Source organism: Castor canadensis, chromosome 10 (genome assembly GCF_047511655.1).
Source record: "Castor canadensis chromosome 10, mCasCan1.hap1v2, whole genome shotgun sequence".
Taxonomy (NCBI): domain Eukaryota; kingdom Metazoa; phylum Chordata; class Mammalia; order Rodentia; family Castoridae; genus Castor; species Castor canadensis.
The window spans coordinates 3,741,534-3,767,422 of NC_133395.1; the positions used below are offsets into that span (position 1 = coordinate 3,741,534).

Genomic DNA, 25,889 nt, shown 5'->3' on the forward strand with positions numbered 1-25,889 from the left:
GATCCACCATGCCCTGCCAAGTTTCTATTTCTCAAATCTAGCATGCTTTCCCTCTGTGTTGTTCCCTTGGTATTGTAAAATCAATGCATATATAATCACATATAATCGATTGAAACAGATTTAAATGTAAATGGCAATTACTTCACAGGCACAAACATTTAATACAGATCAAAATACTCTTTCTATTTTAGTTACTCTGTTTCTTAGAGCAACATAGATTTATAAAACAAGTCCGACATCTTTCTGGTATAATTTATGGCTATCTTCTCCTTCAAAATAAATAATTGCTTGTTTTGTGTCTTAGTCAGTTCAAGCTGTCATAACACAATCACAGACTGGGTAATTTATAAACCATGGAATTGTCTCTCTTGGCTCCAGAGGCTGGCAACGCCAGGGGCAGATCCATGTCTGGTGAAGGCTGGGCTCTTTCAAGATGATGCACTTTGTGGAGAAGGGACAGGAATCCTATGTCCTCACATGGCCAAAGGGACCTCAGAACAGGAGAGGCCCCTTCAACTCCACCCTCTTCCAGCCCCTCAGGGTTTCACCATGCTCTGACAGCTGTGCCTCTTCCACTCTTGCACAGGGAATTAAGCATCAGCAGGATTTCTGAAGCTGATACCACTGTGCTGCAAATGTGTCCCCAAAGTTCATGTGTTGGGAATTTGACTCCCAGTGTGGAGGTGTTGGGGTGTTGGATGTGGACCTTTAAAGGTGTTCAGTTCATGGGGCGCTGTCCTCATGACCGGGTCTGTGCCCTATCCCAGGAGGGAGGTCATTATCCCTGAAGTGGGCACCCTAGAAGAACAGGTTCAGTCCCCTCTCCTGTCTCTCCCTGCAGCTTTTCAGCCACATGAGGATCAGGACTCCTCCCCTCTGGAGGGTGCTATAGTCGGGTGCCATCTTGGGAGAGGAGTCTGGGCCTCACCAAATATCAAACCTGCTGTTGAGAGCAACCAATCTTGGTCCTTGCACATCGTCTAGTCTCAGAAATTCTGTTACCACAGCACAAAAAGAACAAGGATAGACACTGTCATTCAAACAATGACCTTGGATTTGATGGCCCTGTCATCAGGAAGGAATCAGCCAACTATAAACCATTTGGCTGAACCTATTGCCAAATTCGAGAAATATGCTAAGATCAGGATTGAAAAATATAAATTAAAAGAGAAATATTTTTAGATATTTTGTATGATACCTCATACATAAAATATACCCCTCAGTTTAAGTAGAGGTAGTGCCCAGATTTGGAAACACAACCTATCATTTGAAAGCTCCAGTCATAAGTCACACTGTCCATTGCTTTTTTTAATGAAAAAGATGAATGTGCTTTTGCTTCTTGTTAGCAATAAGCCTTCTGCATAGCCAATGTGCCTTCTTTCCATTCGAGTTTATCATCTTAGACCTGAATAATGACTGGGACATAAATTCTGTGGAAACAATTGCCTTTTCCAAATCATTGTCATTGTGCAGAATTAAAAGTATAGCTAAAAGACACAAATAACTAACTGACCGCAGGGCACACAGAGCACTGGCTTTGGGGCTTGAGCGTCTGTGTCCAAGTTCCTGTGTGGCCCTGTGAAGGCCTTGGGTGACCCCTAACATTCTGAGGGCTGTTTGAGAGTCAGAGATCACATGGGGAAAGACTTGGATGCAGGGGAGGAGCCAAGTCACCAACGCCATCATCAACCATTACCAGAAGCCTGCCCAGAGCATTTCCTTCCCCTGGTTCGCACGTTTGGGGCTTCAGGGTTTTATATCTGGACAACCACTGTGCTCAGTCTGAGCAGTTCCCTGCGTGAGCCATCACTGAAAGCGCTCAATCTGCTCTTCTCTGAATGGATTTCATGTGTTTTTCAAATGAATTGCTCCTTGTTATGCTTTGCAATGTTTTCTTTTAATCATTGTGGTGCTGTACAATGGAGTCACACCGTCTTATTTAACATATTTATTTATAGTAAATGGATTTGATGTAAAATCCCACTATGAAAAAAGAATTAATGGCACATAAAATGCATTAAAAGATTGTGATTTCAACACTTAATAGAATAAGTGGTGTTGTATCCTAAGATAAATACAAAAATAAATTCATGAAAGGGAAGCAGTTAAAGATAAGAAAATGTATGCTAATAAGAAAAATATACAGCCAGTTTTCCAAACCTCTAGTGCTGGAATTACCCCAGGACACCTAACTCAGATCTCAGTTCTGCATGATCCACTGTGAGTTACTTACATCTGAACTTCAATTTCTTTAGTTCTAAAATAATTAAAGGAGCTAACTTACGGAGATCTTGAGGAAAAGTTACTAAGTGTGCAGTCTATATGTCCCCAAGTCTTTATACTTCTCCCATTTTTAATTCCTCAAAACAAGTTTTCAAAGACTGTTACCTAAAGACTTATAGCCAGACTATTTATAAACAGAATCTGACATTATCATAGGAGGTACATTAGGTATAACTTCTGGTTACTTTTCTGCTTATTTTCCAAGAAATTAAATTAGCATTATTTGACTGCTCTGCTATGCAGTGGAAATAAGTTTCCTCATGCAAATTTTTCTTAAGATGTGTTATAAAAAGCTAGGTGAGTTCCTGGAAAGATGTGAAACATTCAATGCCACTGTGAAACGAGATGCAGAGAGCAGAAAATACTTTAGGACAGTTCTGGCATGTGTATGATTTGAGGATTTACGCGTGAAACAACTTAGAACACCCACAACAATACTCTACTATGTTTGTCTACCATTTGGTCAGCAGGTCATTACTGATACCTAACAGCTTTTAGAAGACGCACTGTGCTAAAATTACATAGACTGTGCACACAGAGGATTAAACTGGCAAGGTTCTCACTAAGCCTTCCCCAGTCCCCCGGTGAGACCCAGTTAGAACCTCTCCTTCCCCAACACTGTGGAGTGGACACCACTCCCCTGCTCCCTCCGCCTTGGGCAGGCTTGGGACTGCTGAAATGGACATGGGGCCTGTGTGACTTCTGAAGCTAGGTTATTAGAGAAGGGTATGCCTTCCATATGACATTCTCTTTGGGGAACCACAGTGAGAAAGCTAAGTTAGTGTCTGCAGATAGGCCTTCTTTCTGAAGAAGCCAGGAGAGACCCAGTGAGGGCACAGTGAGGTCAAGCCAGCAGCCAGTGTCACCCCCTAGGTAGTGGCAGGACAAGCCTGCAGCATTTGAGTTACTCCAATGAGGCCTTGGGCCCTGTGGACTAGAAACAGCCCATTCCCCTGGGCCCTGTTCAAATACCTGACTCAAAGAATTAACTAGCATATTAAGGGTTTATTTGTGTCATTAATTTCTAAGGTGTCATAGAAGCTGGGGCTCTGAGAAATGGCTAGGACAGGAAACCAGACAGGGGCAAACACTCAAGTGGGAATACAGGCTGTGGTTAAACAATAAACAAAACAAAACTCTCACACTAACATACTATCCATCACCTCATAAAGTCTGTGCAGTCTTCATGCCTAAGGGGGGTCTGGAACCGGGTACACACGCAGTAGTGTTTGTTGAGTGAATGAGCCATGGGTTACCATGATGCAGATGAGCCAGAAAAATGACTTCTTCTAAGTCTTCTTCATGCCCCTCTTACAGAACAGAGACTGTGAAACTGGCAAACTCCCAATGAAGTTTAGGATAATCCCTAAGAGTGTACGGTAAGAGCTCAAATAATAGCACTTAATTTATTTTTTGATTTGTCTTTCTATCTTACCTAGGATAGTGATTGAACAATAAGGGGCTTTAGGTTGTTTGTGAGGTTTTGATTTCCAAATCATTTCATAAACCTTAGAAATCAAAGATTTTTTCCAACCTCTTGGGTCATTCAGCTCTACCAGAGCTACTGTTCACATGGATTTCCCAAGCACCTTTGATTTTTAGAACTGTCTGTAAGCAAAGGAAGGAAGGGTCTGAGTCCTTGACAAGTCTGCCAAAATCAGTTTAGATAGAGCTGGGCTTAGGTCAGATAATGAGTTATGCATCACCTGCTGCAGAAGTCTGACCTTTGATCTTCCCAGTCCTCCACTCCTTACAGGAAGTGGCTGATGGCAATGGTTTGACACTGTAGCATCCTCAGGCTCACAGTGTGTGTATGCATGAGTGATGTGTGGTGAGATTTGGAGGAAAGTGGTGTGTTGAGTCATATGAGCCACCGCGTGGCTCTGTCTGCATACACCACAGGCCGAGTGCTATAGTACCGTTTTGAGACAGGACAAGTGACATTTGTTAAAGCAATATTTATATAATAACAATTTTCCCACTCATTTAAAACGGTATTGCAGATGTACTCAATGGGGAAGGTGATAGTGTATATCAACTAACCCCAACAATTGCCAACAATGACCAGGCGTGGGTCAATTCTACTCTGTCTGGTCCCTCTTGTGTCCAAAGCAGACTCATAGGAAGCAATCTGCAGACACTGTGTCATTAAGTCACTAAATGCTTTTGCAGACTTCGTTATCACATAGACTACAATCAATCTTTAAAAATTTCATTAAACATCTGGATTTCATATTACCTTAATTATCTCACAATTTTTAACACTTAGTTTAACAATCAAGATCCAATAATGTTCACACTTAACTGGTTTCTGCCTTTAGGTTGCTTTTAATCTAGGTCCTGTCTTCACAATTTTATTGATTGTATGTTATTGATTGATTGATGGTTGCTTTTTCTGTGGTTGACCAGTTGGTGCTGACTGTTAGTTGTGCTGAGTGATGGTGACCAAACTTCATGTTCATATGGACATTTTAGTGTGGCTTATATTTCTTTACAATGGGAGAATGGGTTCCAAGGTGAATGTCCCATGAGTGGTAACACCTATGGTCTCTTGTTATCCAGCCCCAGAAATCACACATTGTCACATCTGTCATGCATTTTTAGTCAAAGCAGTCATGAAGAGTCCAGGGAGGTACACAAACTGCGCTTTGATGAGCAGTGCAAGGTTCTGCCTTAGCACGTGGGTTCTGCACCTGGTTTTACATTTTTACAGTTTATTTTTGTCATGTTCCTCTGTCTTTGCTTCCCATTAATTAGTGCTTAGATCATGAAGAGTCACTGTATTCAGGTTTCCCTCTCATCTCCTTTTGTGCTTGGTATTTGTTTCTAGCATGTGTTTTGTGTGTGCTGTCTTCCTTTTTATAAATCAAGAGTCATTGATACTTGTTACCTGGATTCCTTGCTCATTGGGAGTAATGACATTGACCTGTTATAATTGTAAAGCCATTCTTTGCTTATTTGCACAGCCTTGCATCCAGTTGAACTTGTGAGTAAACTTAGGGGTACCAGCGTCATTGAGTCCTTCTGTCTGCTAATGTGGTACCCTTTCCATTTGATAAATCAATTTCAACTTTCAGAAACATTGTAGAGGTCCCCTAAGATTGTTTACTTATTTTTAACAATTGTGAATCCTGTCTTCTTTTCCATTACATATTCTAACAGGTGTTATAAAAAATATGTTATTGATTTTGCACACTGATTCTACAGCTTGCTACTCTTCCATGTTCTCTCACTGTTTGTAGGAATAGTTTCATCCATTCTCTTGTGTTTTTAAGAGTCATACTCATGTCTGGAAGTAAGAATAGTTTTATTTCCCCCTACCTCTCCTCACACCCTACCTTGTCTTCCCTCTAATTATATCTCTGGTCACGCAGTGTGAAGGGCACCTTCCTCCTGTCTATTATGCTTCTATTGAGACAGATCTGAGGGACCCAACTCTCCTGAAGGGTATTTGGCTAGGGGTTAAGTACTTCTGAGAGTGTGAATTATGCATTAGGTCTTTGTTGTAAGCATCTCTAAGGTTTTGAATGACATGAGAGAACCAGCCACTTGACTGACAGCTGACAGACCCCTCCCCTGTGCCTGTGTGGGGAGCTGTCAAACAAGCAGCCCTTCTCTCACCATTAACTGGACTGCTATCATGGCAGCCCAGTTGCTTTGAGCACTCTACAGTCTCTTCTAGAAAACTGTACTCCAGCTGCAAGGAGCAGTGCAGCCACAACTCCTGCTGCAGGAGGCCTTGCTCCAGTCATGACCACTCCAGACAAGGTGTGTTGGCTCTGGGAGACTTCACTTTGGACATGGCAAGTCTCTCTGAACTCTAGATAACCCCACCCATCCTGCAACTACTCTCATTGAGGATAGAAGGGGTGTACCTCCTCATTGACTCAGTAGAATTTGGGTGCACCTGACAGTTGTGCACAAACAAGGCTGTGATTGGCTGACCTAGGAGCTGGGCACATGCAAGCCATGCCTCTCTTCTGGCTATATCAGCAAACTTTTTTACTATTTGGGGATTAGTCTGGTCAGCTTCTCTCTTCTGTACTGCCCTCTATGAGTATTTGGCTATTATGTCCTGATAAATGAAGGCTGCTCCTGAATAGTCTTTTTTTGCTTACTTGTGTCCTTTACCATGGGTAGTGCAGCCTGAGCTGGTAACACAAGGATGTGATAGACCCTGGGGCTTCCAACCCCAGCAAAAGCAGCAGCAGCAGCAGCAATGTTGAAAGTAGCAGCCAGGAGGTGTCTGAAATGCTTTGGTAAATGGCCAGCAGCAAAGACGGTGGAGAGCTGACACTGATGAAGGCAAGGAGTTGTGACAAACCAAGACTGTGAGCCCTGATCCCTGGAAGATTTCCAGAGAGCTGCCAAGGGTTAAGAGCCAAGGGTGACAGCCAAAGCCCTGGAGCAGTAACACTAGCTGCTGCTATAAGTCAAGGGTCCTGTCATCTGGAGCCCAGGGGTTATCCCACCAGCTGTTGGGAGCAGGGTCACTGGACTCAAGCTCAGAGCAACAAGTCCACATCTGAGTGCCTGGAGTTCTCAGTGCACAGAGCTATGTGGTTTTTGAAAGCTTGGCCTGTAAGACTCTGGCACTTAAGAACTCAGGGCTGTAAACACTTAGAATGCTACCCCTTGCTTTTTCATGATTTTCACCCAAATAGAGCTAAAGGACCCTCAGCTAGCCATTGGTGACTGTGTGGCAGGTGGAACCATTAGAAGGTGATCAGGAAGTTCATGAAGTCTCTGTCCTTGTGAACTGGATTGCTATCTTTACAAGCGACAGAGTGGCTTTTGCCCTTCACTAATGTGAGGACGTAGAGAGAAGGCTCCATATATGAAAAGAGCCCTCACCAGACACCAAATCTGCTGGGACCATGATCTTGGACTTCCAGCCTCCAGAACTGTGAGCTACACATGTCTGCTATTTATAACTCACCCACTCTAGGTATTTTCTTATAGTAGCCCAGGCCAACTAGGAAAAAGCCAGAGAAAATGGAAATGGAGTTTCCTGTGAGCTGAATCAAGTTCATTAAGAACATTATGACATCATCTCATTTTACAGAGCTGCTGGAGGACATGGAGGTAGAGATGCTTGCATTTGGAGCACTTCCTAACACCTCCTCAGTGGGGCACCTTTCCTAAAAACAGGAATCAGGAAAACAGCCATCAGGAAATTCAGTAGGAGGATTTCTTTCTTAAGAGTTTCTTCTTCTTTAAATGTCAACTGAAAACATTTATTAAACTTTAATGATGTGTCTGAAAATGTGATTCCAGGCACAACTTTAGTGCTACAGGAGCTGACAGCTTACAGTCAGTCAATAAGCTCAAAACAGAATAAAATAAGTAGTTATAAAAGCACTAACATATTTTCAGGTTTGACTCTGACTACACAGCAATGATGTGTTAGGCATTTACTGAAAAGTTTGCAATGGAATAAAAATGAGGAAGTCTATCTTCCAATAGCAACATGGAAAACCAGAATGTTTCACTTAAGCCAATGGTCTCAAAAAAATGTTCAAATGCAAATTTAAGAATTTAAGGTAAGATTCTGCTTTATCACTAAGAAAATAATTTTATCATTGTAAATGACTCTAGCTGCTATTATACACAACAGCAAAGCAAACCTGCTAAAAATGACACATTTAAATAAATTATTTTTTTGTAATCAAAGCCTAAGAATTGGTCTTAACATTTTCCTCATAAATGTGTATAACTAGCATTTAAAAGGGGATTGGTTTGTTAGATTTGAAAAAGAATGTCATTCCTTCTTACACAGAAATCGGTCTGTCAATATATTCCAAAATACATCATTAAAATATTTAGCAGAAAGAATAGTTGATTCATATAATTGTTGTATAATAAATATGTTTTCATAAGAAAATAGCACGAATGTCATGCATACATTAGCTGTTAGCACAGACTTGGTGGATAGTTAAGTGAGGTGTGGATTAGCAGACTGGGAGGCCAGCCCCTAAGAGAGGACTTCACATGACTTCATTCCATCTGTGCCTTCTGTGTGTCACTTATCAGGACACAGAAAAGCCAGTGAATCTCACCACAGACATGAAAACGTGCACACTATTGAAATCCCTGTCTAGTATAGTAATTGCCACCTTGTGTATGTAAGGTCCCAACTCAAATTAGCCTAACCTACTCCATTTTGTAAAGGACTTCATCTTGTCTGGCACAGAGGCTCTTTTACTTTGTTTTACAGAATCTGTTCTTCTGAACCCAGGCGGAACTCCACTTGCATCTTGTTGACAACCTATTCTGAACACAAGATGTCATAGGGAAGACTGTAATGCTAACCACCACCTTCGCACAACATTGAGAACTGACCATGCCAGCCTCTTCCTGGAACAATAGCTGAACCAAAAACCAAACCAAACCAAACAACCTAACAAAGCAAAACAAAACAAGACAGCAGCAGTACATTCATTCTACATTTTAAGTGATTATAAAACCCCAGCCCTAACCTCATTCTTGGCTGGTACTTCTAATATCCAGCCCTTTCCTCCCTCAGAAAGTGAATAAAACTTTGCTTCTGCCCCCATTCTTGCTTTTTCTTTGAGATCTTCCACACTTGATACACTGGCCTCATGGGAGAGGACCAAACAATGTGCTTTAAAAAGACAAAGCTAACTGAGTTACAAATTACTGGTAGCTAACATTCTCACTAAATTATGTGGTTATATTTCTTTTGTAATAAAATGCAACTTGGGTTCTTCTTCTCCATCTGTACCTTTTTACAGGGTAATTTTCTTTCTCCACTTGCTAAGATAAGTTGTATTTCTACTCTCTTCTTTAACATTTCACTTTTAGCCATACTTAACTTATAAACTTGTTCATGCAGTACTGTTAAGATGCTTCCACAATTTAGTACTTAAAAATGCCCTGAATTATGGGTGGATTAAAATAACCAATCTTTAACTTATTGTGTGAGTCTCCAATTGTCCTTGGCATGAGTGTCACATGAAGAAGAGTCTGCAGATAACAGCATGTAGCATAATGGAACATGTCCATGCTATTATTTGACCAAGGCTTTGGAGGGCTTTTGCCCTGTTGTCAAAACCTCATGTTCTGTCTTCCTGACCTAGCGAAAATTGCATTTCCATAAGCATGACACAGGTCTTCCTCTTCCATTGTCTTAAAACAAGTGACTGTAAACATGCAAGCATGCCAATTGTTCACGAGAACACATGGAAATGATAAATTGTTATCAAACCAGGCATATTAATTTAAAAACACAGGAGTACTTATTTTAATCCCATGTTTGAAGGTAATGACAGTAATAATCTTCTACTGAACTCAGAAAGAAGTTAATTGAAAAAGCAATCAAAATTCATAAGAGTTCAAAGGAAAGTCTACTTACTTGTTCAAAGTCATTCTTTTGAAACTCTTCAAAACCAAAGATATCCAGTACTCCAATGTCCAAAGTCTGCATGCTGAAAGAAAACACAGAATCAAGGACTGTCCTCCAAGCTCCTCCCTGAGCCAGACTCATGTAGTGTGCCACGGGCGACCTGAGCTAAAAACGTGTGAACAGTTCCCAGGGAGTCCGGTTAGTAAAAACAGGGGGAGTAAAGCTTTGACTCAAACACAGAAGCATCGATACAACATGTTGTGTTCTAATTTTAAAAATGTGAAAGAATGAGTGCTTCTTGAAAAAGTCCATGTGTCTGTCTTCTTAGCCTGGACTTGCTACCCTTAGGGAATTGAGCCTGTATTTTCAGTAGCTCCTTCTCCCCAGTTACCACACAATAAATGAAGAATTGCTTCTTCATGTTCGATGTAAGGTAAGTCACAACTAAGCCACGTGCATGTTTCTTGATGGAATAAATTTAGCTACTTCAAAAATTGGGTTCTGATCTTCAAAAAGGAACACTTATAGCAGAACAAAGAAAGTGGAATTCTGGTGGACAATTTAAATAAATCAATCTTGTTATTCTATGTATAATATATTCTTGGAATTCACGACAGTCTTGGTGACAGTCTCAGGTGTCTGAGTCCACATGGTGTGTGAGGAAAGGAGGGACACAGTGACAGTGGCTGCAGGCACCCAGACCTAGGCACAGGGTGAGGGGAGGGCTGGCACAGGACTTGTGCCCGAGGCAGCTATTTGCACAGACTCAGAGGCTCATCTGGATATCTGGCCTCCTGAGACAAGCATTGACCTGGAGTACCAGGGACACCTGCATCCTAGCTCTCTGCCATGGGAGCACAACTTGATTATCATTAGAGTTCTTGCAGCACTGATGCTCATTTTTATGTTAGTCTCTGAATTTTTGTCATTCCCTCTCTACTTCATCCAAACAGTGGAACCAAATTGGCAGCCAACTCTACTTGTCACACACAGCACAGAATCATAATACTGGAGGGTCTGCAATTCATCACTTCCATAAATAAATTTTTCCTTTAAAAATGCAGTGATAATCCTGTCATAACCCTCAGTAAGTAGAACATTTAAAGCCTTTACTATAAACCTTACAAGTCCAAAAACATAAAGCAGTAAGAGGTGAGAAGAGTCATTCAGTGTGTGTCACCAATTGATTTCACTTTTGGGAAGAAAACGCAATGGTAACTTTGTATCTCATATAACACCTCCTAGTAAACTCTACATAGGGAGGTAAACATTAAAAAAGGAATTGTAAGGTGTACAAGAACTCAAATGTATTTTAAAACATTTAAACAGTATTAAGCTCTTTTGCAGGATAGATAGCGTAAACAAGAGTAAGCTTGTGTTAGAGATAAGCATTATTTAAAAGCATTGCCATTCACTGTTTAAGGACATTTGAATCTCCTGACGCATCCAGGCAGTCATGCCCCGTTATCCGACATCCATCCATTCTTCCCTTGTCCTGACGTCGTTATAATGAGATATGGACAATGCTGTTTGCTCTGTGTCACCATGGAGGGTGATTTGTTTCTTTGTTTTGTTTATGCATGGTGTGTGGACATACCTCTGGTTTTTCTATAGTGACCTGCCATCCTTCTCAGTGATGAAGCAGTACTGTAGAGCTATTGAGTCTTGAGTGACAATCCTGCTTCAAATACTCTTTGGATAACTGTGGGCAACTAACTTGACTCTTTTGAGCTGTGTTTCATTACAAGTAAAAATAAGATAATTGAAATTCTCCCACCTTTATTGCAGCTAGAATTAATTGCAAGTGATACAGATAAAGCTCCTGTATAATAGCTATCTATTGTGTCCCTCCAATAACTGGAAGTTACCTTGAAAAAAAGTTGCTTTTTAAACTTGCTATGTAAATGCGAATGGTTCACTTGGAAGAATTATAAACGGTTAACAAGAGTATCAAAATGCCAACCACATTATAATTGCCAAGAAATAAAATGTTTCAAATTATAATGAGAAACATATCTTGCCATACCTGTTTTTTGCAGGGAGAGGGAGTAAATTGATAGAGCGTTGCTCCAACACAACTTGGTTATATGGTCTAACACTTCAAAATGCATCCATAGGAGCATATGCAAGAAAAGATCCAAAATGCGGCTAAGACTTATGAACACCATGTCATTGTTTTCTTAATTACAGTAATGACGATGAAGAGGAATGACAAATACTCCACACTAAACACAGTTAATACAGAGCAGACGTCACATGATGAAGTAATTTTAGGAAACTGTTAAGTTAGCAGAAAGCAATGCACACACTCTGTATAAAGTATAACCCCCAATTAGAGAACTCGGGCTCTGTTTTCTTTCCTGAAAACCTGGAAAGAAATAGAACAAGCCCAAGAAAAGGGAATACAAATAACTTTTGTGCACTTTATACTCCTTCATGTTTTCTGAGGTTTCTGCTTTGGAGCACTTATTTTCATTTCCAGCAGTTTCAATTGATGTTCAATATGAAAATGCAGGAAATGTTCATGAGTAAGATTAAGCTAAAAGAAAAGGCAGAAACAAACCCATATGTTTAGAATGGTTATAAATTGTACAATTTTAAGCATATTAACAGTAACCCCATAGCCCAGGAAAAATGAAATGCTAGGCAAGCTCTCTACCACTGAGCCACACCGTCGGCCCTAGGCCCTGTGTCTGGAGGCAGCAAAGCATGACGCAGAGCTACTACCAAGAGCTGGTCGTGCACACATCTATTCCTGCCCTGTGTTGAAACCAGGAAATGAACCAAGCTGTGCAGAAATGAAAAATGGTCAATTCACCAACAACTGTGGAACGAATAATAACAGAAGATAATGATAACAGCAGTAACAGCACATATAATAAAGTCAATTCTCAACTTAAGCACAACTCCTTGGTACTTTCAGTGAACGCTGTAAGCTGCAGCAGCAATACATGTACAAGCTTGTTACTAAAAGCATCTTCAGAAACAAGAATCAAGTCAGTCTACTGATTTTAATTATTTTTAAAGCCATAAACCAAATGCACTTTACATTAAGCTTGCATTCCTGGTCTACAAGTCTCAGTACAGTAAGCAAATGTAAATGGCTGCTGCTCCCACTGCTCTGCAGTTACTACAAAGGAGTGATGAAAAGTAGAATCATGAATTCATAGTTGCCCTAAGTGAAAGCAGTCAGGTACGAAACTCTGCATGGGATATGCAGCAACTGGGGCCCTCACACATGGCTGTTAGGAACTTAAATTTGAAATCTGGAGTGTGGTTTGGCCTTGTCTACTGAGGCTAAACACCTGACAACGGAATGACCCAGAGAGTCCTTTCCTGGGCACATATGCAAGAGAATAAGTGTACATGTCCAATCAAAGGCTTGCACGGGAGTGTATGGGTCTGCTTTATTCATAATTAACTTAGGAAGTACCTAATGTGCTTATTGTTAGTAGATAAATGAAGAAATAGTGGCACGAAGAGGTGAGTTCCTACATCTTTTTACAAAGGAATAGAACAAGAATGAATTCCTGCTACATTCAATGTTGTCTGTGCATCTCACATCACGGTATTGAGCAGAGGGCCCACCCTGGAAAAAGATGATGAAGGGGATCATCTGGAATGCTGGGACGTGTGTCTTAGTCCATTGGAGGCTGTGCGGTCACGTGGCAGGTGTAAAGGTATGAATTGTTTGATAATGTGTGTGATTCGGTTACGCTGCCCTTCAGTGAATCTGGAAAGAAGTGTGTGACCTCGTGGGTGATTAGAGTGCACAGGATAAGGTCACTGATAAACACAGGTGAGAGGCTCTCAGATGTGTATTTATGTTGGCAGTGACAAGTCACATGTGATGTGAGGACAGGTGCCTTATTGTGATCGACCCTGACTACTAAAGTGGCTTGAGCAGGCCGTACTAACAGAGGGTGTCAGCAGGGAAGTAAATCTCAAAGCCGATGTCAGAGTGGCCCAGCGCACACAGGAGAGAGGAAAGCGCGTCTTCAGGAAGCTTATCTCTGGGATAAACTGTGCTTATCCCGTCGCTGTTGTCACTGACCTTTTAGATCTGCATCTGTCCTGCTCCCTGGGTCTGTGCACACTGTTGGCAACCCAGCACACAAACGCAGCAGCAGATGAAGCTGCACAGCTGCATGCTAGCTGCGCTTTCTCCTCGCTCTCAGAGCCGAGGCCAGCAGTGTTAGCTTATGGCCTGTGCAGCAGCAGGACTGGCTGTCCCTCCACCTTCCAAGCAGGGTCCTGCATCGCTGGGTTTGGACAACCTTTTTATACAACAGCAACATCAAAACCAAAGATGCAGGAATTTTGTGGCTTACCTGTTTTATTTTGGCAGTACAGGGAATCGAACTCAGGACCTCACACTTGCTAAGTTAGCATTCTAACACTTGAGTTACGTCCAAATCCTTTTGGGCAGATAGGACCTCATATTTTTGCCCAGGCTGGCCTCAGACCAAAAGCCTCAGACCTGTCTCCTAGATAGCTGGGATTATAGCTGTGCACCACCACACCCTACCTCTTGCTTATCTTTTGGAAGAAATACTAATTTCTATCTTCTATTTACTTGATGCTCTCCTTTTCTTTCTCTCTGTGTCAGTTCGCAGATGACTATGGGACAACACTCAGCAGTGGGATTCAGGGCTTGCAATCAGGTCTCCCCAGGGATGGCTGGCATATCTTCTGCCAGAGAGCTCATGGCCATCAAAACAGGGAACAGGGCTGAAAGCACAGTGAGCCCCAGGATGTCTCTGGAGTTTAGCAATGGTGAATGGTGGCTTTCAGCAATCCCATGGCTCACAAAGGCAAAGGTCAGTCAGGAAATAATCAGGACCAAGCAGAGGGAAACTCAAAAGGCACAACCCCAATTATGTGCCTCTGGTTTGTTGACCGGTGATATAGGAAGGCAGAGTTCATGGCGGGTTCTGAGTAAGGGTGCGTAATACAGGAGGTGGGGTGGGAGATTTCCTGTGATCTTCCAAGAGGGATTGCTACTGATCATGGAAGAGAGATTTCCCCAGGTGTGACGGCCCTGCAGGAATGGGTGGACATTCCACCCATTCTACTGGGCCCCTGCTGTTCCTGCAAGAGGAAGCCACACATGTGGGTGACACTTGCATCCAGAATCTCTGTGGAGTTCTCACCCTTCTCTGGAACTGGTGCTCATTAGGGTACGGTCACTGGAAGACACATGACACAGGTCGTGATCTTCTGGTTTTCAGCTTTCGAAAGGACCCACTAATGGTGGCACCACCAGTTCTACTCACACTCAAAGATTCATGGAATTTGGTGCCTGTTGGCCCAATTTGGGTTGAGGGGTGCCAATTCACAGCTCACTTATTATGACCTAGAAGAGGGAGGCTGCACTTGCAGTGGGAGGGCAGGTAAAACAACATGAAGACTCCATGGAGCAGCTGGCTGGGGCTGAAGAAAGGGGTTATTGCATTAGTGGGTCTTCCAGAGAATTCTCTGAACAGCTAGCTCTTCCGGTGGTGGAAACTTGCCTGAGGCCATTCATCATATTTTGCCTTTTTTTGATATCAGATCAGCATAGTAAGAGTTTTTTAGGGAGTCTGGCCAACCTCTGCCAATGAGAGGGGATGAACGCTCAAAATACCAATTTTCCAAGTCTCACTATTGCAGTCTGCCAATTAAAAGTGTGGTAAAGCCTCACCAAGTCTTCACTCTGCTCACCACGAGGAGTGGAGACCAAGCAGGTCTCGGTCTATTTAGGGAGCAATGCACTGAGAGAGATCAACCTTGATTGTAGGATCATTGAATGACTTGAATGCCGGTCTACAAGAGCACATGGAGCTTTGGACTCCAGTGCCCTGAATGTTTCAAACTGGATCGTGTAGTTTCTCAAAGGGGTCACCAGAGCTCTGGCCAACCGACTCCAGAAAGTCACTATCTTGGGTACAGCTTCTCAGTGGGATGTGTTTGGAGCTGCTCCGACAGGAAGCGTGACTCTGCTGGCCACTGGGAAGCCTCTTTCTTGACTTTTTGACTTTGTTTATGATCACAGGGGACACAAATTCCATAAGATGCTCTGAGAACACTTTACTAGTGCCAATCGGCTTAGTCTTTCCTTGGTTCTGATGTGTAACTCAGAGAAATCCATTGGCAAGAGAAGGAGAGAAGAGAGAGAAAGAGAGAAAGCAGAAAATGAGATCCAATCCCTCACATAGTTGGAATTGGTTTCTAGAAAGAGGATACTGATATTACTCTGTCTGGCACACTTACTCCGTACTTCAATCCCATGCGATCACTGCAGTTTATCTTTACTGTTCTGATTCAGTCTTGGTCTTGAACCATATTTTCAAAAAAAGAAAAATCCAAAATTATTAGCAGTTTGAGGGACAATGTCATCAGAAAAGGTGGATTTCAATAAAAATTGAAGAAAGTGTGACATGAACTCTTCTTAAATCCATGTACTTCAATGAGGAAACTGCCCTGGGTGTTGTAAACTATGAACAGTCTGATGGAACCACATGCATTTCAGCTGCATGAGCTCAATGGATATGACTGACATTTTCAAACCCACCCTGACTCAGAATAATTAACTCCCAGGTCTTGAAATAAAAAAACAAGGCAGAGAGACATGTAGGCTAAGCCTCCATATGTAGGCAGATGGGTTGTGAGAACACAATTTTAGGGCTTGAGAATATTAAGATTCAAAAGACATAAATGTTTTACTAAAGATTTCATTAATGCTGAGTGTAGACTCAGAACAGAAATCCAGATCTTTTATTCACTATTACCCTTAAGAGAAATTGGAAACTAACTAAAAGATTAAGGCACTGTGCTCATAAACTAAGAGTCCTGTCCTTAGACACATTGGCATTTGCAGAAGCCAAGAAGTCTACACAATCTTTCCCCACACTAGCTATGGGCTTCAGTGCAACAGCTGCTCAGTTTTTTGCTTATCAAAGACAGAGACCTTTTTCTTTTTAACAGAGACCTTTTTCTTTTCTTGGGGGCACTGGGGTTTGAACTCAGGGCCTCATGCTTGTTAGGCAGGCTCTCACACCACTGGAGCCATTCTATCAGCTCTTCACAGAGACCTTTTTCACTAGTGATAATTCTTTTCAAACAAAAACCCTCCTTCTATGTTTTTTACTGTACTTTAAAAAATAAATTTTATTGTGTATATTTAAGGTACGCAACATGACTATATGTACACATATTTCCATATGTAAATTTGTTGCTATAGTGGAACATGTGAACATAGCTACGGTAGATACCCATCCCTGTCTTCCTCCAAATCTACCACAAGAGCAGGTGTCATCTACTCATTTAGCAAACGTCCAGAACACAAGTCACTTTTATTAACTGTGGTCCTCACACAGGACATTAGCTCTTCCCAGTGGTTCATCCTACTAATTTGCTTTCCGTTCATTAGCACCTCCCCATTTCTTCCCCACATGAGGTTCTGGCTACTAAGTGTTTTAAGGAGCACCTCTGCATACCTTTACAATTTAATGTGAGTGTCAGAAGACAAAAGTCTTCATTATTCAAAGATCTGAGTTTCTCATGGTGCATCAGGGGGTAGCTCAAATTGTTGAGGACGGTGGGCCGGGGATGATCTTTGAATTTTTCAAACTTGTGCAATTGAGAGCTATTTAACATTGCCTCCAAATGTAAATCTGAAAATTAGCGGTTCCAAGTAGCAGCTATGAGGATGAATTGATTAGTGACATGTAATAAGCTCAGAGCTTGGTAGTGAGTATTTCTGTGTCAGCTTAAATGGGTCTGCCTGGCATTGGCAGGTCAAAGATGACCTATCATCCTGCCTTGTGGCTGCCTGGCTCCTGGCTGGAGCAATAAGGGTGTCCTCCATTTCTCCCCTTCCAGCAGACCACATGGCAGTGATGGGGACCTGAGCAAGCAGATCCTTGCAAGGCTGAGGAAATTGGACCCCATCCTTCTTGCTGTGTTGTCCTGGCTACAGCAAGTCACGGGCCAGCTCATGCTCAGTGGGAGAGGTGAGAAACGACTACTTCTAAAGAGAAACATCCAGGTCACATGGATGTGACTTAGAGATAACAACAATAATAAACAACCCAGCCCAGTTATCCCAATCTCCATCCTGACTCTTGCCTGAGTGGCTTTAAGCCAAGCCATTCGTCAGTTCATTCACCAGTTCAGTACATGTGAATTATGCATCAAGCTTGTAAAGCACTGTGCTGGATGCTGGAGTCCCAGACACAAAGGAACAGAGCACAGCCTTGTCCTCAAGCAGAGCCAAAGTCACAAACAATAACTAGAATCACAATTTCATCAAAAGTAAGGAAATTACCTACATCTTAAAAGAGATTCCAAACCCTATTAGCTTTAAAACTAAGTCCCCTTGCTCTTTGATGGTCTTCAGCAGGTAGGCATTTTTGAAAAAGCACAGGTTTTTAAGTTGGGCACATTAGGCTTCGTACTCTAAACCTATCACTTCCTTGCTGTGAAACCCGGGCTAGTAACTTAACCTCTCTGAGTTTCTATATGTGAAAAAGGGGGCAAATAGGCTGACCTCATAGTCAATGTCAAGACATACTGCAGTAATCCTCAGCTCCAAGCCCAGCTCATTCATGAGCTGTATTCAGTGAAGGACCCCAACAATCACTGTACCTTCACCGTTGTAGCAACCTACACCGATGAATAAGCAGATGTGGAGGACATATTTCTATTGGGACTGTGTGTGAGAGAGGAAAGTTCAATGTGGGACGCTGACAAACACAGAAACGTCCTCAAGTTGCAAAGCACACTCTCCCTGTCACAGTGAAAATGGCAGTCACACTGACATGTACTTTCTGGGGTGCTATCACCAAGGACCAGGATGGGACCTGTTGCTCCCCATTCTGATTAAGTTGGTGACATCATTTATTCTGGTGGAACAGCCACTGTGAGCCAGGGATAGGTGTGGGGGCGTCATCACACAGGCTTGGTTAACCTAGGCAGCAGAACAGATCAGCAGCGGGTGAGAGAACCAAGTGCACTCCAGTGCACTTCCCAGTTGGGAAGAAAAGAAATGACAGCCAGCAGTACCATAAAGTCTACCACCCGTCTAAAGTGTCCGCGCACTGACCTCTTCCTGGTTCAAGAAAGAGCTACAGGAGTAGGATGACAGAAGGCTGTTAGCCTTATAATCACTGGATACTTTAGATACTTCATTGAAATTATTGGCTCTCAATTAATATTTGCAAAGAACACAATAGGCATCCCCAAAAAGAAACAAAAAAGGAAAGAAAAGAAAAGAAATGTGGGGATGGTGGTGCACACCTGAAGTCTTAGCTCAGAGGTTGAATTAGGAGGATTGAGGTTAGAGACAAAAAGTCAGTGAGACCTTATCTGTAAAACAAACTAAAATCTAGCAAAAGGACTGGGGGAGTGGCTTAAGTGGCAGAGTAGAGGCCCCGACTTCAATTCCCAGTACCTCAAAGAAAATTACTATTTGACATTAAAAATGCTGTATTTTTGTAAGGTCTGAAAAACCTATTTTTCTCTCTCCCTAATGTGAAAACATGCACTTAAGACAAAAGTACATAGCTCTTTCTTGGCTCAATAAAACTGCATAATTTTTGAAGCTATTTTTCACAATATGATAATTAATATTTAAATTGAGCACTATTTTGTCCACAGTGCATGGTAAATTTTAGAATAAGAATAGTTAGCACATTTGAAACAAGCCATCATTTGGTATTTAAACACTGTAGAGTATCATAGTATACATGATGCTTCAGGAAAACTCTAATACTTTTTACTCCCCTAGATTCTTCTGTTTGAAAATGAAAATGATCTCCCAGAATAATGGGAAACAAATGAGAGAGCAAAGCCTTTAGCTCTTTAGGAAATCATAATACAGCCAAGCGTTTTGCTAAGGAAGTGGAGAGAAGGAGAATTATTTCGAAAGCAGGTTTTGTCGCAGATATTTGCAAAGTTGTGTAGCTTTGGTTGCTATGAAAACCCAGTAGCATGGTTTAAATAAGTCTACACAGAAATAGAAGTCACTCATGCCACGTTCATGAGAATCAGAGAAGCCTTATTATTTAATGGGGATTTATTCCTTAGTTTGGGTGGAGGAGGAAAAATATGCTGTATCAGATTTACTTCTATTTCACAAACTGCTTGTTATTTTATCTCTGAAACAATACAAAGGCAAAATATTTAGAACTAAACAACAAAGGAAGCACTGCGTCTTACACTTCTGGAAAGAACTAAGAGGTAGTGAGAGTACTTTGTAGACCAGAGTAAAACAAAATTGTTGGAAAACATGAAACATTCAAGTCTGGAAATCAGAAAACAGAAGAGCAAAGTTCAAAGAAAGCAGAAAAAGGATACAGCAAAACTTCAGGAATTAGTCAAACAAAATAACAGCGATTAGAAATGGCAATAAAACAATCAACAAAAACTGATGTTGGCAAAAAGGAAAAAAGTCTTGCAGCAGCAGGGACTGAACCCAGGGCTTCGTGCTTGCCAGGCAAGTGCTCCACCACTTGTGCCACACTCCCAGGCCACTTTGTTTTCACTTTGTGTTTGAGATAGGGTCTTGCTAACTGTGCCCAGGGTGGCCTCAAACTCACTGCCCCTCTGCTTCTGCCTCCTGAGTAGTGTGCATTGCAGGCATGAGCCACCATAGCTGACTTGAAAATAATTCTTACAGACAAGTTCTGGGCATGATTTATGTGATATTGGAGAAAAGCATAAACTACCAGAATGCAAACCTTGTCAAAATACTGCTGTTATCAACTGAAAGATTAGAACACAAAGCTCTGGTTGAGCTCATGGGTAACTTTAAAATCTTAAAGTGGATAGTATTTTGGGAAATATATGTGACTCAAAAAGAAAGAAAATAATTTTATCACAGTCAATCTCCCTTCCTACTGCTATACAATTTAAGGAAGATTCCAGCAGACATTCAAGAAATATGTCATCCTGTTTAATACAAACTGTTTTAGGAGGGGAAAATCACAGAAAGCTACCCCATTTACTCCTTGGTATAACTTTGATAGCAAAAGATTGTCTAAGAAGAAAAAAAAGTCATCTTACTAATTAAAATTTGTGCAAACTAAAATCTAGTATGTCATGAACAAACAGGATATGTACTATAAGGAGAAAGATTGAGCATAAAAATATGTATTAGTGCAATGCCCCATATGAGCAAAGAGAAGAGAATGGCTATGATCACGGTAATAGGTAAATCATTACAGAAAGCACAGCATCCTGTTAGAACAGACTACTGAATGGAACTCCGAGTGAGCAGACTGCGTGTTGTGAAGTCTTTGCAGGTCTTGTGATCAACTTGGAAACAAGACAAAAGATCTACTCTCACCACAAACTTTCAACATTGTGGCAGTGCTAGCCAATGCAATAACAGAAGAAGAAACAAGAGACATAAGAGTAAAAAAATTTCATTGCCATCATTTACATTAGAAAATAATAAGCTATTCCACAGAAATATTATCAGAACCAATAAGAACAGTCAGCAGGGTTTCTAGATGTAAGATCAACACAGGAAACTTGCATGATTCATTGTTCCAGTAAACAGACTAAAATGTAATAGAAATGCAACTCTTACCACCTCAAGACAAATACAAAGTACCTAGAAAAAGAGACTGAATAAAGATGTGCAGTCAGCTGTGGAACAATTACAAAAGTTATTAAAGAAATGAAAGAATGCAAGAATAAATGTTTAACTATAGATAATACTTACAGAAGAAAAGAACCAATACCTAAAAAGGACCGTTTCCTACATATTAACCTATAAACATACTTCTAGTCAGTATCCTAAAAGAATTTTTATGAAATGTCAAAGTGATTATAAAATTCATATGAAAACAGAAATAACCAAAATAAATAAGAAAAAGAAGAACTTATTAAAAGAAGTAAGTCATCTAATGTTATTGGTGCACAGTTTTAGATTAAAAAAGCAGGAGGAGGTGAGCAAACAATGATAGTAAATGGAGTACAGATCACTGAATATACAATTAAAATATAAAATTCTACCAGTTCCTCCCATACACAGTAAGATGACTGATGTGCTGAGTATCTAAGGGCTTAGGAAAAAATGTAAGATGACCCTGGAGTAGGAAAGCAATGTCTGTGATATTTCATTATATACACGTATGAAAATGTCACAACAAATCCCACTACTTTATACAATTAATATACATGAATACAAAAAAGAATGTATATGATAAGGCCCAAAAGTCAGGCCCCCACTTATGACCGTAAGAAACTCGTGCATGTCTGTGAGCAGTTGCCATGGTACAGGGTACAAGTGTCCTGCTGACTTCACTCATAATTGGGGAATCACCGTTCATGCCCTCCCTGCAACTGTCACTAAACACACACGCGGAGAAATCCCACATACATCAGAAGCCACGTGTGAGTGCACCCCACTGTTACAACCGAGCAGAAAGTGAAAAGAGACTGAAGTGCCGTCAGCAGGGACCCAGGTGAGACAGAGCGGTTTCTTATCCTTGGGAATGAACACACAAGTACCAGGCAGGAGCTCTGATTCTCAAGGTGTCTGCATAGTTCAATCTCCGCCATGTGAACTTAAAGAAGGATAGAAAAATATACCACCGGACAGTGTTTCTGTAACTCCTAACGACTCATGGTGTTATGCAGTTGTTACAAAAAACCAAGAACTGGAGAAATAAAAACAGTCGTGAGAGATTTACACTTAATGAACAGTCTGGCCTCCAGGGAGGGAAGGACAGGAAGGATCTTGTGGGAAAATGAAGGCGCCTTGGCGTTTAGATCTGACTGCCCTGTTTCTTTAAAATCTTAATAAAAATCTGACACCAAAGCTTCAAGGTGTTAAATCCAGGCTGTAGGTAAATGGGTCACGGTTACATCACGCTTCACTCTTGGTGATGAGTAAGTCTTTTCCAGAAAGGAATAAAAGCAACATATGCTAAAGAAGGATATTATGCCTTACATGAAAAAAGCAACAATTGAACACATCTATTTTCATTTTCTCACCAGGGCACAGCAGGTGTGTTATTATTTCTATGAAACAGTTGAAAAATAATAATACAAATCCACTTATTAAGAATTAAGTACTTTCATTATAATTAACAAGTTAGTGCACAAAGTGTCTTTTTTCAGTAGCACTTAATTACTTACGTGTTTTAGATTTTAGAGTCTTATCTTTTTGATTTGTAATTCAAATCAAAAAGATATCTTTATTTATATCTTTATAATCCTTCCAATCAAGTGTTGTAAGAGAGAAAGTTGAAGTTAGTACAGAACATGGAATGTTTGGCTTTAATTATATTAGTTTATATCTACTTGATCCTTGCAAGTTTCACTGTGTTTCTGGTTTTTGTGTTTTTAAATGAGAGATAGTATGCCCTTCATTTTCTGAACTTTTAATAGAAATACACAAATCAAATGAGAAAAAGAAAGTGAGTTTTACTTAGGATTCTCATGGGATGGTTAAATGTTTTCTTGGGGAAATTAACCCCTATATTTGATATCAAAATAGCTGTAAAAAAGCCATGCAATTTCTGGACATTTTCTTCTAACCTTGCTTTTCTGTCCCCCCAGTCCCCACTGAGATTAAGTTTCTTAACTTATTCCAGCTTCAGCAATCTGAGAGACATTGGAACTCTGCCACTGTGATTCCTGGAGTGTTCCTGGGGAGGTGTGTGTCCTGGCAAAATTATGCCAGTTGGTTACTCTGCCTCAGTTTGGCAATGGCAGCTGAGCCCTGCCCTGCGCCAGGGTGGAGTCAGTACAAGTCACCCAGGCCACAGTGTGGACATCCCCAAGGAGCAGAAAATGCGCCAATCTGTAGTGAGGTGATGCTTGCACCAGTTCGTCCTCTTGGAAGGGGGCCACAAACATTCTGGAAAATCACATGATGGCTTCTGACCTCTGAAACATTTCCCAATCATCTGTCTTGGAAAGAAGGATGGGGATGGTACCCTGTGGCCCTTCCCATTGGAGGGACAAGCCCCCAACTAAAGGAAAGAAAGTATGTGTAAGAGTGCACAGAGGGGATTGAGTGTTTGCATCCTGTTGAGGTGGTCAACACTCAATGATGAACGGACAATTCCCACTAACCTGGAATGCTTCTGATGGTGACACCATTGGGAGGTGCTTACTCCACAAGCATGTTTTTTGGTGGTGCTGGGGATCACACACAGGGTCTCATGCATGGTAGGCAAGTGCTCTTCCACAGAGCTATGATCCCAGCTCAATCTTCAAACATTATTGACAGCATATATTAATTGCAGAAAGGGGTCTCACTGTGCTATTGCTATATAAGCATTTAACATATTTACATATAAGCATATTTGACCTAATTTACCTTCTCTGTTGATTTTCCTTGTCTCATCTTGTAACCTGTTTTTAACAGCCATCATTATTCTATTTTCATTCTGCTTATACAACAAACTTCTCAACAGATGGCAACCCCTGCAAGGCCCCAAGAGCACCAAGGGCCTCTGGATCTGTAGGTGTCATGCAAACAGTGCATTGCTGACTACTGATCACACTGTGCTGAGGAACTATGTCCCAAAGCCTAGGGCACAGCTATGTAGCTCCCCTTGCTCTGAGGCTTAGTGAGCGTGATGAGGGTGTCACAGGGAAGTGGGGGATCTTGGTTGCAGAAGTAACAACAAATGCCCATGCACAGAAAGCAAAAATAAATAAAGACAAAAGTAAGAACTCCTATAGGGTGACATCTGAAAACTGTCATTCCACACTCAATCTTTGTAGGTGATCCTCATACCCAGAACCAGAGTCAATCATCATCAAAGGTGTCATCGGTGACTCTCCTTCACACCTCTTCAGTCCAGAGCATTTTAAGGCATGTTGCTGGCTCTCTGACTCTAATGAATGATATCTTTGACAAATACTCATTTGTACCTGAAAGACCTAGTTACTGAAGAGAATCTGACTTAGAGTCTGACATGCTTACTACAATTTCAGTGCTTAAAGTGCCACTTGTTTGTCAAAGGGGCCTCACTGCATGGGCTTCAAATCATACATTTCCTTTAAGCTTTCAGAAGAGAATCCCTTAGTCAAAAAAGTTAACCACAAAACCATTCAAAAGAACTTTCAGTAACACTAGCACTGAGGTTGTGACTTCAGAATTTAAGAATTTCTCTGATCACCAAATGAAGAAATGATTACAGCCTTGGGATCTGGATTTTCTGGCAGAATAAGGAGAGTTAATTCTCAGATTTTCATGGAAAACGGTGTGTGTATCTGCCTTCCACTGGAATGCCAACTTGGACTTAGGCCTAAAAGAGATTGAGAAGCATTACCACATTTCATAAACATATTAAGTGCTGACTGACTGCATCAACCCAAGGCCAATGGAAACCAGGAGATTTGACTATGATTTAACATGAACAAATCTCTGAACTACTAGTCAAGGAACTCATTCTCAGTAGACAAGGCATTGAGTTAGGATATAAAAACTTAAGCTGACATAACTGAATCCATTCAATCAATTTTCCCCTCCTTTTGGAGTGTCAAGGTAAAGCTAGGCCCTCGATGACGTTCAGTACGACAGTCGTCACACCAAATGCTGATTTTCCAAAATCTTGATGGGGGATGCTTCTTTATCCTAGCCTGCTGAGTGGTTCAGGGCTACAATTACATTTTGTTCCACACAAAAATATAAGTTCCCTCTAAGAAAGGATAGCCAGTCTCAACTAATGAGGACGTGCACTTTTTCTGAAGAATTACTATATTGCTTGTTACATTCTTATTAGAGTAGGCTGTCTACTTTCATGTGATCCTCACCCAGAATTTTCTTGAAAGTGAGAAGATGCCCAGCCTGTACCTCCCTATTATCCTGATAGGACTTCAGTTTACCTTTCTGTGGAACTGTTCACTCCTGCTCTCTCCAAGGCCTCCCAACCTCAGGACCCCAGTCCTTAGTTCGCTCCATGGTGAGGACCTGCTGCCCTCCGCAGCACCCTTCCTTCCAGAAACCCCTATTGCCAGGGCAACAGCACTATTTCTCACTCATGGGAACTTCTTTTCAATAGTCAAAGAACACACAGTGTTCTGGACCTTACTTAGGCACAGTGTCAGAGAGAAAGAAAAAGTGTGAAAATTTGTCAGTCTAATCCATGATTGGTGCTCACAACAGAGCACACCCAAACGAACATCCAAGGAATCCCACCCTACATGCCCCAGAAGTGTTTTGTGAGTAGTGAAATTTCCACTGCTACAGACACTGGGATAACAGGTTGATGAACTGTGTCATTTAACC

The 25,889-nt window shown here is 41.3% G+C and overlaps 1 protein-coding gene across 3 annotated transcripts in view; it reads right to left on the reverse strand.

The window, feature by feature from the left end:
* Myo16 (myosin XVI) overlaps positions 1-25,889 on the reverse strand; it is a 518,261-nt gene that overhangs the window by 160,318 nt on the left and 332,054 nt on the right. For all 3 annotated transcript variants that reach the window (XM_074043002.1, XM_074043003.1, XM_074043001.1), the window contains exon 21: positions 9,659-9,731. In XM_074043002.1, coding sequence (XP_073899103.1) covers positions 9,659-9,731 — 73 coding nt within the window. The remainder of the gene's footprint in view (positions 1-9,658; positions 9,732-25,889) is intronic.